This window comes from Maylandia zebra, linkage group LG1, assembly GCF_041146795.1.
Source record: "Maylandia zebra isolate NMK-2024a linkage group LG1, Mzebra_GT3a, whole genome shotgun sequence".
Classification (NCBI taxonomy): Eukaryota; Metazoa; Chordata; class Actinopteri; order Cichliformes; family Cichlidae; genus Maylandia; species Maylandia zebra.
Genome location: NC_135167.1, coordinates 9,967,624 through 9,983,561, shown reverse-complemented (window position 1 = coordinate 9,983,561; position 15,938 = coordinate 9,967,624). Strand labels below are relative to the sequence as shown.

Genomic DNA, 15,938 nt, shown 5'->3' with positions numbered 1-15,938 from the left:
GGAGCTCATACAAATGTTTGACCATGCAAATGGATTTGATATTTATATATACAGTGACTTAAGGTTTTATAAGCAATAGTTTTCATGTGAATACAACTTTTTTATTTATAAGTTCATTTATTTAACCCTATTTCAACCTTTCAATATAAATAAAACTATTAGTAATAGACATTGCTACATATGATGTATTTACTAAAATCCTAAATGTATCAAGAATGCAACCAAAGAGCAGAACACAATCAAATTTCATGCATATTGCAAACACAAACATAATGAAAGGTGCAGTGCACATTTTTGTTTGCCAACATATGTACAGTAAATCTGGCCCTCAGCATAAATGTCCAGCTGCCAAAGCTGTGGTGTCACTGGTGTTGAACACTGTGTTAACAGGATGTGTAATGTGGTGTGCTGCTCCTGTACTGCAGCCAGGGCTGGGTGGCAGCAGCACTGTAGGCTACAGTAGGGTGGTTATCATGAAGCAGTTATGTAGCTGCTCTGCTGGGCCAGTCTAATTACAGGAGAACAGCGTGCACCAGTCTGGGCCTCCAAATGGCACCATATGTTTTCCCAGACTAACCGGCTGAATAAATGCCATTTAACCATTCAGGATGCACTGTGCTCTGTGTCTGGAAATCAGTCACTCACACTTATATAAAACCATTCATCCCGCACCCCCACATGCACTCACACAAAAACATACCACCCACCTCTGCCATATAAAACTCAGATGTCGGCCATTTACCCTGCTTACCCCATCATGCATACTCACACAGCATCCTGTCCCGTTTAACCATTTACAAATCCTATTGTAAGTTTGTCTGTGTCGCTCTAACACACTCACTGCACACTTGCATAATGGTGTTCTTTATTTTGTTGTAGCCAGTTTAGTTAACTAAAGGGTCTGGTTAATCAGAAACAGTGTTTCTAAGAAGACAGGTTTAGGGTGATGTGCAGTGAGCGACCCATGCAGTGAATGTGATCAGTAAGTTGACAAGGGTGGACACAGGTGAGAAACAAAAGAGCAGAAATATTTCTTTAATTTAAGTAGCGCATTCTGCTATTCTGCTAATGCCATAGTTTATTGAAAGCCAGTGCAAATATTGAAACTCAGAAAATGTATTTAGACAGAGCAGCAGAAACATATAAGCCGAGAGTAATTTTCAAATTCTCTGAGTGCGTCATTTTGAATCTCTCAACAGCCCAAAATGAAAAAATAAATAAATAAAAAAATAAATAAAAACATATACATGACTTTAGATAGTAATCTCCAGATCAGGAACCTTGTATTAAAATTATTTTTAAAAATAGACTTTGCAACGTATTCCCCAACCAAAATTCACTGGCAAAACCACACAACATCGCTGATAATAGGAAATTATTCATTGTGATTGCGAAAAGCTGACAACATTCGTATCATGACCTTTTTTTTGGGAAAAGCTCCCTCTATCATCACAAGATAGACCTTTCACACATCATCAGTTTGTTAATGAGAACAGCCTAGAAAGAGGCACTCACAGATGCCTATCAAGGGCAGAAAACAAAAAGAGAATGTAAGTAAATATGGACTGTAATTAGTATGACAAGGTTGAAAAAACAGATAACACACCGCAGCAGCCTGAAGGGCTACACTTCCACACACGCGCACGCACAAACACACTTGCTCGTGCACGAGATGCACACAGGCATCTGAGTTCACACTTACACACACACCAAGAACAAATCAAATGTTTTAATCAGCTTGCTACAGCACATAATGAGGATCCACTAAGCTCCAGCTATCAGCTGCCATCGGCCACTTCGTTGTGCCTTCAAAGAGCTGATTTTTCACTTCTTCTACAACAAGCTTAACACAGTAGCTTTCGAGAGTGAACACAGTCTGGGCGCTGCAATAAAACCTGAAAAAAGTAAGTGATGTTTCAGCAAGTGATATATGTGCAGTAAGGCAAAGAAGCAATTACGTGCAAGTGGACACGACAGCAAAACCTCTGGGGAAAATGCGTAGGAGCGGAATGCACCCTATTTGTCACCATTGCGATTTACAACATGCAAATATTAGTGCATAGCTGGATGTGGGCTTGGTAGAGATGAAAGTCTGTGATATGCAACTCTGCAAACCATAAATCTAACAATACATGCTTAAATACCTTGCATAACCCAACTCGCTAAAGTACGCTAACAGTTACAATATCAGTTTACCTCTCACCTTGAGCGTAAACACACACAGACACCTGGTGATGCAGTATACACCTGGCCTAGCCACACCTGCTCAACAAGGCGGTCAGATGAATCAGTCAATTCATTAACACACAGCGCAGTTTCCACAGAACTGAAAGTATTCTTAAATTCTTACTCAACTATTCAGGTATGTGCCCGCGAGACAGAAATGTACACACAGAGATGCACAGAGCGTGTGCAGGTGTGCCTCCTGTTGCGGTTTCTGGCCTCCTGACACAGCTCTGACCTCTGTGAGAAAGACTTACAGCTCCAGCCCTCCAGCTGGAGAAGTGATGACCTGAGAACCCAACAATCTAAGACATTCATCCTCCTGTCCTTGTCTCCTTCCTGCCTGCCTGCTGTAGTGTGTCTTGAATGGGAGACATGCAGAGGTAGGTCAGCCTGCCTGACTGGACAAATTTGCTATCTTTCAAATCACTTCTATATTTCTTAGCTTGATATTTTAAAACTTTTTCATTTGACATCTTTTACCCCTTACAACTCCTTTGATAACCAAATTAATACATGTATGTCTGACATCTTTTTGTTACAGGTACCACTGAGAGTCAGGGCTCTGAAGCATTTAATAAAGATTCCCGTAATTTAACACAGATTTTTTTTGAATTGAGTATTTTTTTCTTCACATGTAAAAACATGTGCTGGGCTCTTGCTTAACTCATAAGAGAAACTGAAAACTGAGGAGAAGTTGTTTCCCTATAAGAAGGATGGCCTTATGGGTAAATGGTGTGACGTCAGTTCAGCATTGTGGTACATGAGGGTGTGTTTAGCACAAGAAGTGCCATTAACAGTTTTGATCCACAGATATAGCTTGCCTATATTTCACTCTGTTCTCTGTTTGAAACCTAAAAAACAAGTAAGTGTAGGCCTCATCTGTGCACAGTTACACAGTTGTTCTGCCTATTCCAAATAAATGCATATGGTATAAAAAAAAGAAGTAAAAAATATGTGACAGGCCATAGATGATGTAGTTAAGGGCCAAGTTTGATTTCATTCATACCATCTCTAATATGTGTTGACGTACTTGCATCTCATTCATTTCTGTTTTGCACTTAAAGACTATGTAACATATAAATACCACATACCCTTGAGCAAATATGCTCCAACTAGCATTAAGAAAAGCTGTCCCATCTGCAGCAGGGGTTGCCATACATGTCAAACGTAAAGCAGGGAAACTCGAGCCTCTGTTGAAACATCCGGTGCAGGCTGCTGTAAAATAAATGATGCTGTTAGCTGCAGTCTCGCAGGTGAAATGTGCTGCTGCTACAATTATTCTAATGCCAGCATGCCAGAATGCTAGTGCTACCAAATGCTGCTGTCAACCCAGGGGTTTAATTAGTTTGGCACGTGTGCCACTTATAATCACCTGCCATTACCAGTTCTGGCTGCATCTGCTTACACGTCTGTCAGTGGCGTGCAGGCTGTATAGGTCTGTGGCTGGGTTCATAAGGATATATTTTGGCAACAGAAAACAGGCCTGAACGGTTGCTGTACTTGTACGGGCTCTCTATAATGTCTATATTTTAATATACAGACATAAGGAGGAGACAGATAACTAAAAAATACAGGAGTCCTTTCTTTCAAGTGTATATTAAAAGGCTTTCTAGAGTATCTGTCAACTACAGCGAGGACAATTTTATTAGTGGTACAGACTTGTCAGTAGGCCATCTGTACACATACATTGTGAAAACAGAAGGGAGCAAGGCTTGGTAGTGTCAAACTGCATTGTGAATAGAGCTACACCTCAGGCTGAATACATCACATTGTGATTTCATGAGAGCTGGAAGAGGAGGAAGAAGAAAAAAAACTTCAGGGCAGCGAGTGAATCTCGACCCAAAACAGGAGAAATGGAAGTTAAAAGTGAATCGTTCACTCCCCCTGGCGTAGCAGTGGCTACCTCTAGGGCTGGAGGAGGAGGAGGAGGAACAGGAGGAGAAGAGGAGCCCTGTGGCTCCCACAGTCATGTGACTACTGAGCACAGTATCTGAAGGATGGACCCCAGGCTGTGTACTTAACAGCTCATGAGTGTGTGCGTGAATGTGTATACACATGGTTTCACACATTTGTGTGTAATGTATGTCTTTGTGCAGCAGAGCACATACACAGATTCCCACTGACTCAGTTCTTGAGAATCACCTATGCCTGCTACAATACAATAGCTCTAACTATCCCTATTATTTTCAGAAAGTTCCCATTTAGCACTAAACCAAGGCTTTAATATTGTGCCCCCTCAAAAACATCTGTTGGGGACTTGTGTGGCTACACTAATTACAAATATCTCCAGTAATCCGCAGCTGATAAGAGAGCCATTACTCCACAAGACATTTATCACTATGGGATTGATGACCCATTTCAGAAGCTGCCTTTGTACAGGGAAGTGAAATCGCTGATATCCCTTTTATCCAACATCACTGCTGAAGCCTTCCATTCGTCAGGAGGCAAGCTAGTTAGAATTGTAATTAACAGCTATGGACTTTGGCCCTAATAGAATTTTTGCAGGAAACTGCAGATTGACATAGGCGGGGATGGAGGGGATTGTACAGTGTTTTTCTTTTCTTTTCTTACTAATTGCCACTTTGAGACGCTGTCTGTCGAGAGAGAGGCGCTCTATGCTGCGTAAAGAAAGCGTCAAAGCAGCACAGCTTCCCATTTTCCAGAAGCATGATTTATGTACACTTGTAGATATGTAAGCACGATTTATGTACACGTGTAGATACGTAAGCACGTGCATTTAGCCATGTGCTTTCACAAATACACAAACACAATTACATAGGTCAAACACAAAATGCACATCTCTAATCGAATTCACAAGTTACAGGTTTATTCTGAATCTTTTCATTCAAGCATGCATAGTGGCTTGCACACCCACCCACCTAGACATGCAAAAAAGTGGAGCAGCAGATGATCACAGTAGGTAAGGACTAAAGGTCTGGCCACCTGCCGGCCACGTCCCGTCTTTGTAGCAGTAATGAACACAGACAGCTTGGGGACGGCCCTCCTAGCTTGTCCCCCCTTCTAGCCTCCCTGCTTCAGGGCAAAGCTGGGGGCCCTGGGGTGACAGAAACGCCAGAGATGTTCCACTCACTGACAGGTAGGTCCTACCTGGCCAACCTGCTGTACACATTTGCCACGCAACACACACACAAACACAGGGACAAAGACGTGCATGCATTAGTGCCATATATATATATGTGCACGTTGTAACTGCTCACACGTGGTAATGTTCCTATGCATATGCACAAACTGAAGAACACACCAACACACATACACACACACACACACACACAAGCTGACCCGGTGTAATTCCTCCAGCACACGGCTAGTGACAGGAGCAGCTGCGGCCGCTACGGCAGACAGATGAAATTTTCATAACTATCTCCTCCAACTTCCATCCTCACCTTCAGGATAATTTATGACCTGCCTGCCAGCCTTGAAGAGACAATATGCTTGCTATGAAATGAAGTGTTCCAGCAGTGTAGGTTATAATTAACAGAGAAGGGGAGAAAGATGTGTGTATAAGGAGTGGGAGGGCTGGAGGGCTCCCCAGGTGGGGTGGTTATGGTAGATGGGATCAGGGAAAAAGGGAAAGGATGGAGCATGTGGCGTGCACACATGTAAAATCTACATATGTGTGTATTTAAATACCGCATACATTGCGGCAGTTAGCTCTGTGACTCCAGCATTAAACAGCAGCACAAAAGTAATTAACCTCCCAAAAAAAAGTGCCTGTAATAAACAAAATCCAAAACACAATGAAATCTTAGAAGCATCTGTTAAACAGATTGTCTCTGTGTTAAATGAGGCCTCCACATCCCATTATTCTTTATCATGGTTCCCAGTGGTACAGTTTCAACTAACATATTGATTTAAATAAAACTGGTTCGTACAGAGGGCCAAATAAGCACCTTCACAGTACTCAAAAACAAACTCGATTTAGAGCAGATACACAGTAAAAACTGTGATTTCTGTGAGCACAACTTCCATCTTCTCATAACGTTATGTTCTCAATGTTTGTTTCACATGCATGCCACACATCCTCACCCAATCATGCTCTATCAGCTCTATGGGATGTTGGGTTTGACCAGAAAGAATGTCCTGGTTTTCCTGACTACCAGTAAAACAGGCCCAAAACTACCCCACCCCTTACCACACTGTCTATTCCAAACACAAATCTTGTTTCCATATTAAAAAGGCAGCTTTTAATGGGCAGCTGTCTGTGCAACAAGTGTGTTTAAATGGCTGTGGGACTTTTAATGACATTTTCAACTCTCTCTTTCCCGCTTTCTATGCCACATTTCTTTGCCAAGTTCTTACTGTGAAAGGCATAATTATGAAAATACTGTTTTCATTTGTGAATCAAGTCAAGGATAAGCAGAGGAATTTAACAAAAGAGAGTATGAGTGCGATACTGACTGCTGCTGATGTGAGCCTTCTGTTCCCACAGCAAACCACAGAATGAGTGAAAGCATGTACCTTAACAACTAATTACTAACTCGCATGAGAAACAGGCAGCATAGAGATAAGTGCATATTTACATGGGTAAAATTTGTTTATGCCGTAAGTAGAAGGTAAATAAATACAATCACCTGTCATCTCGTTCAAAACAAATTAATGCAAGAATAAGGCATACTCTGATGTACTTTCTAGCCTGGGAGCAAACTAAGATGGGAGGACGATTACTACGGAAACAGCAGCTGTGAGGTTCTGCTGAGGTCAGGACATGTCATGCATAACTGACTGATTGCTTAACAGGGGTGGGTGCATGAGAGAAGAACTCATAATTTACAATCAAGCGCACACAAACACACACCTCACAAACACCCAGGCCGCAGACAATCTCGCTGCACGAACGTAACTGGTCTAAGGGACCACACAGACATGTTTTAGATAAAGACAGACAAATTAGATGACAGAGTCTTAGGCAAACCACTGCGCTTGCGCTAATTACAGGCTGGCCGGCGATAAAAGAGGCAGATGACATGTCCTTATTTGTTTTCTCCCTCAGTGCCCAGAATAAAGTAAACACAGCGATGTAGATGACGGCAAAAGTAGGTGGTACAAAGAAAAAGGCACACAGACAAAGGTACAGAACACGGCTGCGGGTTGGGAGTTCAGCCCACCACACACAGGTGTTTACCCACCACTGCAGGAGAGAAACCCTTAGGGTAAGGAGATACAAGTATGCACCCAGCAAAACTACTGGCTTGTAACACGTGCCAAGGAAAACAAACTGGGCCAGCCCTGTCTGTTCTGTTTGCAAAACAGGACCACTGTTGTGAGAGTGATGAAGATGTAAATGTGGGGCTGTTGTCTGGGAGATCTGATTAACCTGTCACCTCGAGTTGCAACTTACATCACGCAGGCACAGTTGACAACATGCCCAGATTGACCTGCCCCAAACCAGACCACTGGTTTAATGCCAGTACAAACATCACCACCGCACCGCTAATTAAACCTATTTATTTAAGATCTGATGCCACCTTCTCTGCACTGCACCCTACAATCTCTGTTTTCCAAAATCATGCACATCATAGACATGTGGCTGTGAAGTCAAATGAAAAAGTCATGTAATGACAAATTTTTTAGAACAATAACACATGGACACATGGCAGATTTGATAGATTGATGGGAACTTGTGTCTGTAAACACTTGAGTGAGTTATCTATGTCATGAGCAATCCCAGTGTGGTGCCACCACTTCTAAAACTTTTAGTAGACCTGTTTGTCTTTATCATGGACACGATACTGACAATCTTTCCAACTCCCATCTGGTACAGAGGGACCTCCATTGTCTCCGAGCTCCCTCTCTCGCCCCAGCACGGGAATCAGGGCGGGGTCTGTCAGAGACAACACAAAAGAAATGTCACCACTCTGAGAATGAAGTGCCAGCCGAGGAAGGTCTCTCTCCTTTCTCTGTCACTATGCATCTCTACAGGGGTGCAACTGGTAGCTGACAAGACTGTTGGGGTCATCCCTGGCTGGGCACAGCTTCAACTTCAGCTCTCTAGCCCCTGCTGGCCCTGAGTGACCCGTGGGTTTGATGACAGACTGGACCTTTTGTGTAGAAGCGGCCTGTCCAGGTGAGGACAACAGTGGATGACAATGGCAGGAAACATAAAGCCGATAGAGGCTGGGAGACAACCCTACGGGGTCATGGGTCAAACTGGACAGCTGAGTGATGAGTGCAGCTGTGAACACGTGGACCTCCTTCTCTGCCCTTTTAACTCTGCTTGCCATGTCAGCTGATGTTTCCTTTGTCTTAGGATAAAGACCTCACTAACTTTCAGCACACTGGAGAAAAGTAGTAAACACGGACAACAGATGTATTACGCCACAAATTCTGATTGTACAGCTATGACAATGACATCCATCCCAACCTGTACAGTGTTATAAGCTCCTTTTCAAGAGGTCACTAGAATACAATTACAACAGGACACTTGTCAAAAATTATTTTTAAACTGTGAATTAGTTTATTTTTGAACTAAGGTAGAAACTAAATATAAAGAATGTTACTAAACATACAAGAAACTAGATATTATCTAACTTTAACATAAAAAATCTATTGTTTAAAAGAGAGAAAACCTAGTTGTACGCATTTATTTATGTAGTCCATTATCACAGCAAGCTTTGCAGTGTAAGATAGTGTATGTCCGTCATTGCTTATTCTCATTTGGTATGAATCCAAAATGCTGCTAATTTGCAGCAGTTTCAAGGATTCAGTAACAAATTTGTTCAGTCTTTGTTGTCCTCCATTCTATAATCCGAGGAGAACAGCAACTGTAGCATAAATAAAGAGGCCTATTTTAAACCTTGTAATGTATTACCACCCCAGTGCCTCCAAACTACACCCTGTTCACACATCCTGAGCTGTCCAACTGTTTCCAGTGCCAAAGGTCAATGACTGCCTACTCTCCTACTGGCCCACATTCAGAGATGGGAAGACAGGGTTGCCAAGTCAGGCACAAACCCTGCTTTGGATCATAAACACCTCCGTCTGTCTACCCTCCTCTTTTCTACTCCACAGAGGTGAGTTAGGTTTTCACTCTGTTAATCTTTCACTTCAGGCCTTCTCGCTTTTACATTGGCCCACTGGAGAACATAGAAGGGGAATGAAAGAGGGGTAGTAAAGGATAAGAATGGATAAAAGAGCAGGAAGAAAAAGCCATAGAGAGGGCCAGATGGGCACCTTCACAGTCCATTTATCAAACCCAATGTGGCCCTCCCCTCCCCTCCCTACTGCTCTCATGTCCTAAACCCCCATGTAATTCTGTAATGATTTTCATTATCATATAATGACCTTACAAAGCCTACAGCAGTTTGCATGGTCAGTACAAAACTCGCAGCTGTTCCCTTCAGTATTTGCTTGCTGGCTGTGACAAAGCTTTTTGTTGTTGTTGTTGTTATTTTTTCTAATGCCCAGAGCAGTGACCTCTAGGTTTTGCAAGGTCAGCATGAGGTCACCTCATCCAGGATATTCAACAGTAGCCACACTGTAAACACACAGACTGAAGACAGCGTCTAAAAATGCATAATGAGCATTGACAGCAAGATAAAACAAAACAATTCTCTAAATATACTGCAGAAGACTGCAGGCTGAAGAATTTTCTGTGTATGTACTTCCAGTGTGGATCCTTCATTACCTTTGTTAAACCAAAAACCTTCCTGGTGCCACTGGGATGTGCCATTTTCTATCCTAATGGAGCTGCTCCCTAGAGGTTGCGTCTTGCTCCTCAATCTGCACTTCCTGTGTGGCATACTGAACTGCTCTGCTGCGGCACAGTCACCCACCCATATAATAATCCATCTATTTCCAGGGTACTCACGGGGCATTTACCAAAGGGACATGGAGGGCAGCATCTATCAAAGAATTCACCATGTGCATCAGGAAAACCCAGTTACCAGAAAAGCTCATAAGAATAAAAAAGCTCTCATAACTTCGTTGGCTCAGAGTGAATGAATGGACTGCTTCCACTAGCACGGTGAGAGCAGGCATCACTCACTCTGAGTGCCTATAAGTCAATGGTGAAGAACCACTGGTCACCGGCTCCAATTCCTCTTTCTTTCCTTCTTGCTTGTACTAAAAATGGCTCGCAGGCAGACAATGGCAGCTGGTAGGCCGAAGTTCCACAGCAAAGAATGCTACTTTAACTGGTGTTTTAGAAACAAAAGTCAGTGAGAAACTTAATCAATCAGCGCTGCTTGTTTATGTTTATGGGCCTCTAGCAAAAGTCATCAATCATGCTTTTTTTTGTTCCTTTTTCCATTATATTTTTGCAAGTATTATATGCTGAATGGAAACCATGGAAACAAAAGGCAGTGTTATGATGAAAGCTTGCCTGTTGAATATTGTGTGGAAACTTAATTAGAACGCTAAATATAAAAAAGCAACAAAATGAATCAGCAAATTAATTTTAGTCCTATTTTAGTGAATGCTTTTATGAAAATAAATGATGGTTTGAATACATCTGACTGGAGTGCACTACAATTCCCTCACTCTGCGTCTTCTGTAATAAAGTGCTTCTTTAATTCAAAATAACAACTTTGCCTCTTAGTAGTATGCATGAAGAAATTAAAACTTTTTCATGCTCAACAAAGTCGAACAATCCCTGACCCTCATCAAATTGCTTATCAGTACCAGTACTTCCCACTTAACATTGCGCATAGCTATGTGTTTAGTTTTGTGAAAATGCTATCTGTTGACAGCCACTTGACAGCATGACCCCTGGCTTTTCTGTAAGAGAGGGTGGTGTAGTTTAGGGATAGACATAGAATGTGTGTAAGGGGAAGAAGAGGTATCAGGAGCAGCTGGAGTTCAAACATATTGTGTGGGACATGTGCCTTCCACCAAAACTAATCTAATCAGTCTTTCACTGCTGATAGAGTAAACGTCTGTCTGCTCTGCCGGCAAGGGCTGAGCATTTCCTGTCCCAGCCAGTGATGCTGGTTGTCAGCATCTTAGGGTGGGCTGAGCAAAATGTAGGGTCAGACATTGTTAGCTGGTGGTAACATCACATTGTGGGTGGTGCGGGAGAACTGCGATGGTAGGGGACAGTTCTGATGTTCACTTGAGGGTGGGGGTGGCGAGATGGTTTCTAGCTTTCAGCACATGCCGCTGGAATGCACTATCAGAGCAGGCCCTACATCAGAGTTGTGAGGCACTGGGCGTTGACACAGCAAAGCAAGGTGTGTGGAAACAGCCTGTTTACAAGACTCATCTGGATGGGACAAATCTAAGGGTCAACTAGAGGGGACAATGCAAAACATAGAACAGAAGAATAGAGTGCCTTAGAAATATGAGGGCGTAAGCACAACAGGAATTTAACATGAAGTTTTCAAAAGAAAATGGATTTGTAGCCTTTGAATTATCTTCCTGCCGCTTTGCTTTCACTAAGGTTTAGTGAAATGTCTATTCTCACATATGGGTTCTTGTCCGCATGTAACTCTGAGGTCAAAACTATTGAAAGAGACAATAAAGAGTATAGCAAATGTGAATGTAGTGGTCATGTGTATATGTAGTGTTTGTATGTGTCCGTGTATGTGCTGGCGGAGAGAGTAAATGGCTAAAACTAACAGCTAAAACAACACTGGTGCATGTGTGAGGCCCTTCTTTATCTGAATGGATAACCGACGTTCTAACCCCTGTGCTCTCCTTCTTTATCTGGAGGGAAGGAAGTGATTGGGCCTATCCAAGACACATGTGTCATTGTGATAACTGTGATAACCGCCAGGCCCGAGGACCTCAAACCAACACCAACCACACCATTGCATATCTCTGGAATTCACACCGATTCACTGAAAATGAATGATCAATGCACATTGAAGCAATGTAGGCCTGATGTGTCACCTTTTGCAACTCGTTTTTATTTTGTTTGATGATGTGATCACAGTTAATAAATCTCTTAACTGAGAACTAGATATTGACACATTTTACTACTGCAACAACACTACACGAGCTATAATAATAGCTCTGGGTTTGCAAGTGAAATGAGGTGAAATGAGATATTATCTTTGCTTTCTGCCTTGGTTTGTGTAATCTTGAGGAAATCAAAGCAACATGCATGCATTACTTATATTTGATCAAATCAGTTTAGAAAATTAATAAACGTTATTATTGGAGTGTGATGGCATTTCCATTTAAAATAGGGACTCATAACTGATAGACTACATATCAACAGATGTTTGTTTTTTTTGAAGATCAATGGAAGTAACAAAGTTGGTGGTATATTGTGTTACCTGTCTCTCCATGTCTGTCTTTGCTGGTGTCTGTCTGTCAAAGCAGACAGCAGGATCTCTGCCATCTCCCTCCTTCCTTCTTCTGCTTGGTCTTCCTCCTCCACTGCAGCCAGGAAAAGCATAGTCTGGATAAAAAAAAACAGCAGCAGAAGTGGAAATAGGCGGTTCAAAATAGAACTGAATGGAAATATGTGAAATACCAGTAGAAATGGGAAAACTTCAGTAGAAAGTGGACAGGTAGAGAAGCACCATTAAAAAGTGCTTTAAATAACAGTGGTTGTTTAAACCCCACTACAGTGATTTACTCTATTAAATTCTACCCTAAATACTAAACAGAAAACTTGCAAAATTGGGTAGAAAGACCTGAAGTGAATCCTGGCGTGCTTGTGCTTCTATCCTTAGTTTAGAAATTGCACAGCTCTGAGCCAAGACTCAATTATACCATCCCTAGGATGACAGCATGCAGTAAGTCTAGTATAAAGTCAGTTTCACATCAGAGGATGGGCAAATTACACCCAATATTAGAGTGTGAGTCAATTAATCACGTCCTGCACAGCACAGTGTAATGTGTGAGTATCCCCCTGTTGAACATGAATTACAGGCTGGCTTAAAGTGTGACGTGGCACATCAGTGATAATCGGAGACATCCCTGCAAACCTTCGCCTCCAAGTCCTCCGCAGCCTCTAAGCTGGTTGAGAAGGAGTCAAATGAAAAAGGATCTGGCAGCCCAAATTAAATGCAGTGCTGTCAGCCACACTCAAATCCCTCTTTCCCCTCACCGTCTCCCTCTTCTTCTCTACCCTTCACAGACTCTCTCCCTCTCTGAATATCCTTAAATGTCTCCCCCCTCCTTTGCCAAGCCTCTGAGAAGTGATGGATCTGTAACTCTGACTGACTCTGACGCCTTGTTAAGAACAGTCTCTTCCTGTCACATCCACCAGTCAAGCACGTTCATTTCTTCCCATTAACAGTCACTCGCTTCCCCAGTCATCCAACCTTCTTTTCAAAAAACCCACTATGTAAGGGAACCTTCATTTCTTCCCCTCACCCTGTTTTTTAATCCCTTTCTGACAATACACCTGTCTGTCTTAATTCATGTGAAGATACGTTTGATTGTCTCTCTGTGTGTGCGTTTCCAAAGGAGAGCAGTAATATGCTTACTTTCTCTACAGCACACAGGACAGGTGTCAAAACATGTGGTGGTGTGTGACTGATTATACCTGACTCAGAGGAGACACCAAAGATTAAGGTGACCAGGAGGAGGCAGGGCCGGCTGTACTCCCTATGGAAACTGTGCCTTTCAGTTTGGATCAAACCCTGTCCTCCTGGGATGAGTGACAGGCTAAGAAAGTGCCAGAAAGTGTATTCAGACTGTATCACCATCTCAGCTGGTAGACATCACATTGCCATGCTGACCGTGTAGCACAACGCTGAAGAGAAGTGATTCACAGTTGATCTGAAACTTGCTCTAAGGTGCTTCTAAGCTTGCTTCAACTCTTCCCAAAGCTGACTTTGGATCAAAATGAATAACAGGGAAAGACTGCACATCCATCCATCCTTTTCTGCTTCCAACTGCCAGGGGTTGGAGCTTTCATAGGGCCACAGGCAGGGTACACCCTGGACAAGTCCAGCCTATCGTAGCCACATTTTCAAAATGCTAAATTATGTTGCATACACTTTACTCAAGTGAATCTTTGTTTTTTTCACCCAACTCAATAATTCCACTAAACACTACCTAAACAACCTCTGCTTTTGTTGGGGTGTGTATATATTTATGAGTGTGTATCGAAAGCTTCTATTTGTTCTCTACAAATTTTTGTGAGTACAGTGTAGATTTTTGTGAGTAGAGGTGTCCCTCTTATAATTTAAATCTGTGTTAGCAAGTCTCTTCCCCACAAAAATCGGTGAATGTCTGTTTGCACGGATAACTTTGTGCATGTATGATCTAGTGTTTAGAAGACCCAGTGCTGAGAGAGGCCTTCAGGTTTAGCCCCAGGCTGATCCCCGGGCCATTTAGACACCCTGCTGGTTGTTTACTGGTCAAGCCCAACCTCAGTCAGACTCAGCCAGATCACAGTCCTTTATCTCTGGGTCTGTGTTAGGACTAATCAGCCCCCTCTTTTCTTGTATTTACCCTTCGATGACAGTAGCTGTCCTCAGTCTACACCTCTCTCAACCTGACGCTGACCACAGATGTCCCCCTGACCCAGGCCACATTACAAGGTGAATGAGAGGACAAGACGTTCCTTGGTACTCTTTTCATTGGTCCCCAGACCCCATATTCAACCCTGTCTATTTTACTAAAGTTAGGCATAAACATTTCCGGGCCTGTGCAGAGGTGGGGAAGATAAACAAACATGCAGCCAAGCTGAGGTGATATTTTGGTTAGTGGAGAGCTAGAGTGATGATAGTGTTCCAAGCGAAGGCTGGCTGGAGGGCAGCCTGGGGCAGCTCACTAACACCTCGAGCCAGGACTGTATCTTAACACCAACAAGCATCTGTCTAGTCTATCACATAAGGGCATGTCACTCATTCAACATAGAATAATACAATAGGAAGATTGTTGCTGCACATAGAGCAATATGATTTAGATCCTTTATAATGCAACAGAGGAGCTGTGAGTGGTCACATAAGAGCTAAGAAGCTGAAAGGCAAGAAGGTTAAAAAAAAAAAAAAAAGATGCATGCACAACTGAAAGTTTGCACTCCATAAACCAGACCTACTAGCTGACCACCAGAATGTCAGAGAAACTCTTAACACCCAATGAAAATGCCTTAGCTGACTTTATCCCAGGACTTTCCGGGTACTCCAAGTACTCTTAAGCTCACTGGCACTCTCTTTTAGGGAACCTTTCATGTCTGCAGGCCACAAATGCTTCAATTCCAAAATGAGCTCCCTTATTAACTTGTTTAAAAGACAGAGGTGAATTCTAGACGAGAACACCATCTAGATGATGACTAGATACCTAAAATAGGAAGGAGGTAAACAAACTCACAAGTAACACTAAACATTCCAGAAATTTGGCTGGTGGCTGGTGTTAATTTGCCACAATAGTGCCTCCCAGCCTAACTGCACCTCTGTCATACTGGCAACCTCCCCATAGGTCTCCTTGCCACTAGCATGTGTAACAGCCCAGCAAAAAGCCAGCAGACTCCCCAGTGTTTCTGTTTGCCAACATCTCACTGTGCCCATATGGAGGCAAGAATGGAGATAACTAGTAATCCTACTGGTTGTGACTGTTAAGCCATCACTGTGGACTTTAAACAAGATCCGGTCTCTATTACATAGTATTTCTATCATTTCAAAGGGTTTTTTATTGAGTGACTCATATTTGAATACTCCATGTGAAAATTAGGAAAATAATGAAAAAATAAAGGCGGTGCGGTCTGGGTTTGAATCCAACACCTGGCTGGTGGAGTTTGCATGTTCCTACTGTTGGTATTCCGGGTTCTCTCCGGGTACAAGATTAGGCTA

General features: G+C 42.6%; 1 protein-coding gene across 2 annotated transcripts in view; it reads right to left on the bottom strand.

The window, feature by feature from the left end:
* fto (FTO alpha-ketoglutarate dependent dioxygenase) overlaps positions 1-15,938 on the bottom strand; it is a 114,194-nt gene that overhangs the window by 49,271 nt on the left and 48,985 nt on the right. For both annotated transcript variants that reach the window (XM_076876864.1, XM_004539676.5), the window contains exon 8: positions 12,465-12,589. In XM_076876864.1, coding sequence (XP_076732979.1) covers positions 12,465-12,589 — 125 coding nt within the window. The remainder of the gene's footprint in view (positions 1-12,464; positions 12,590-15,938) is intronic.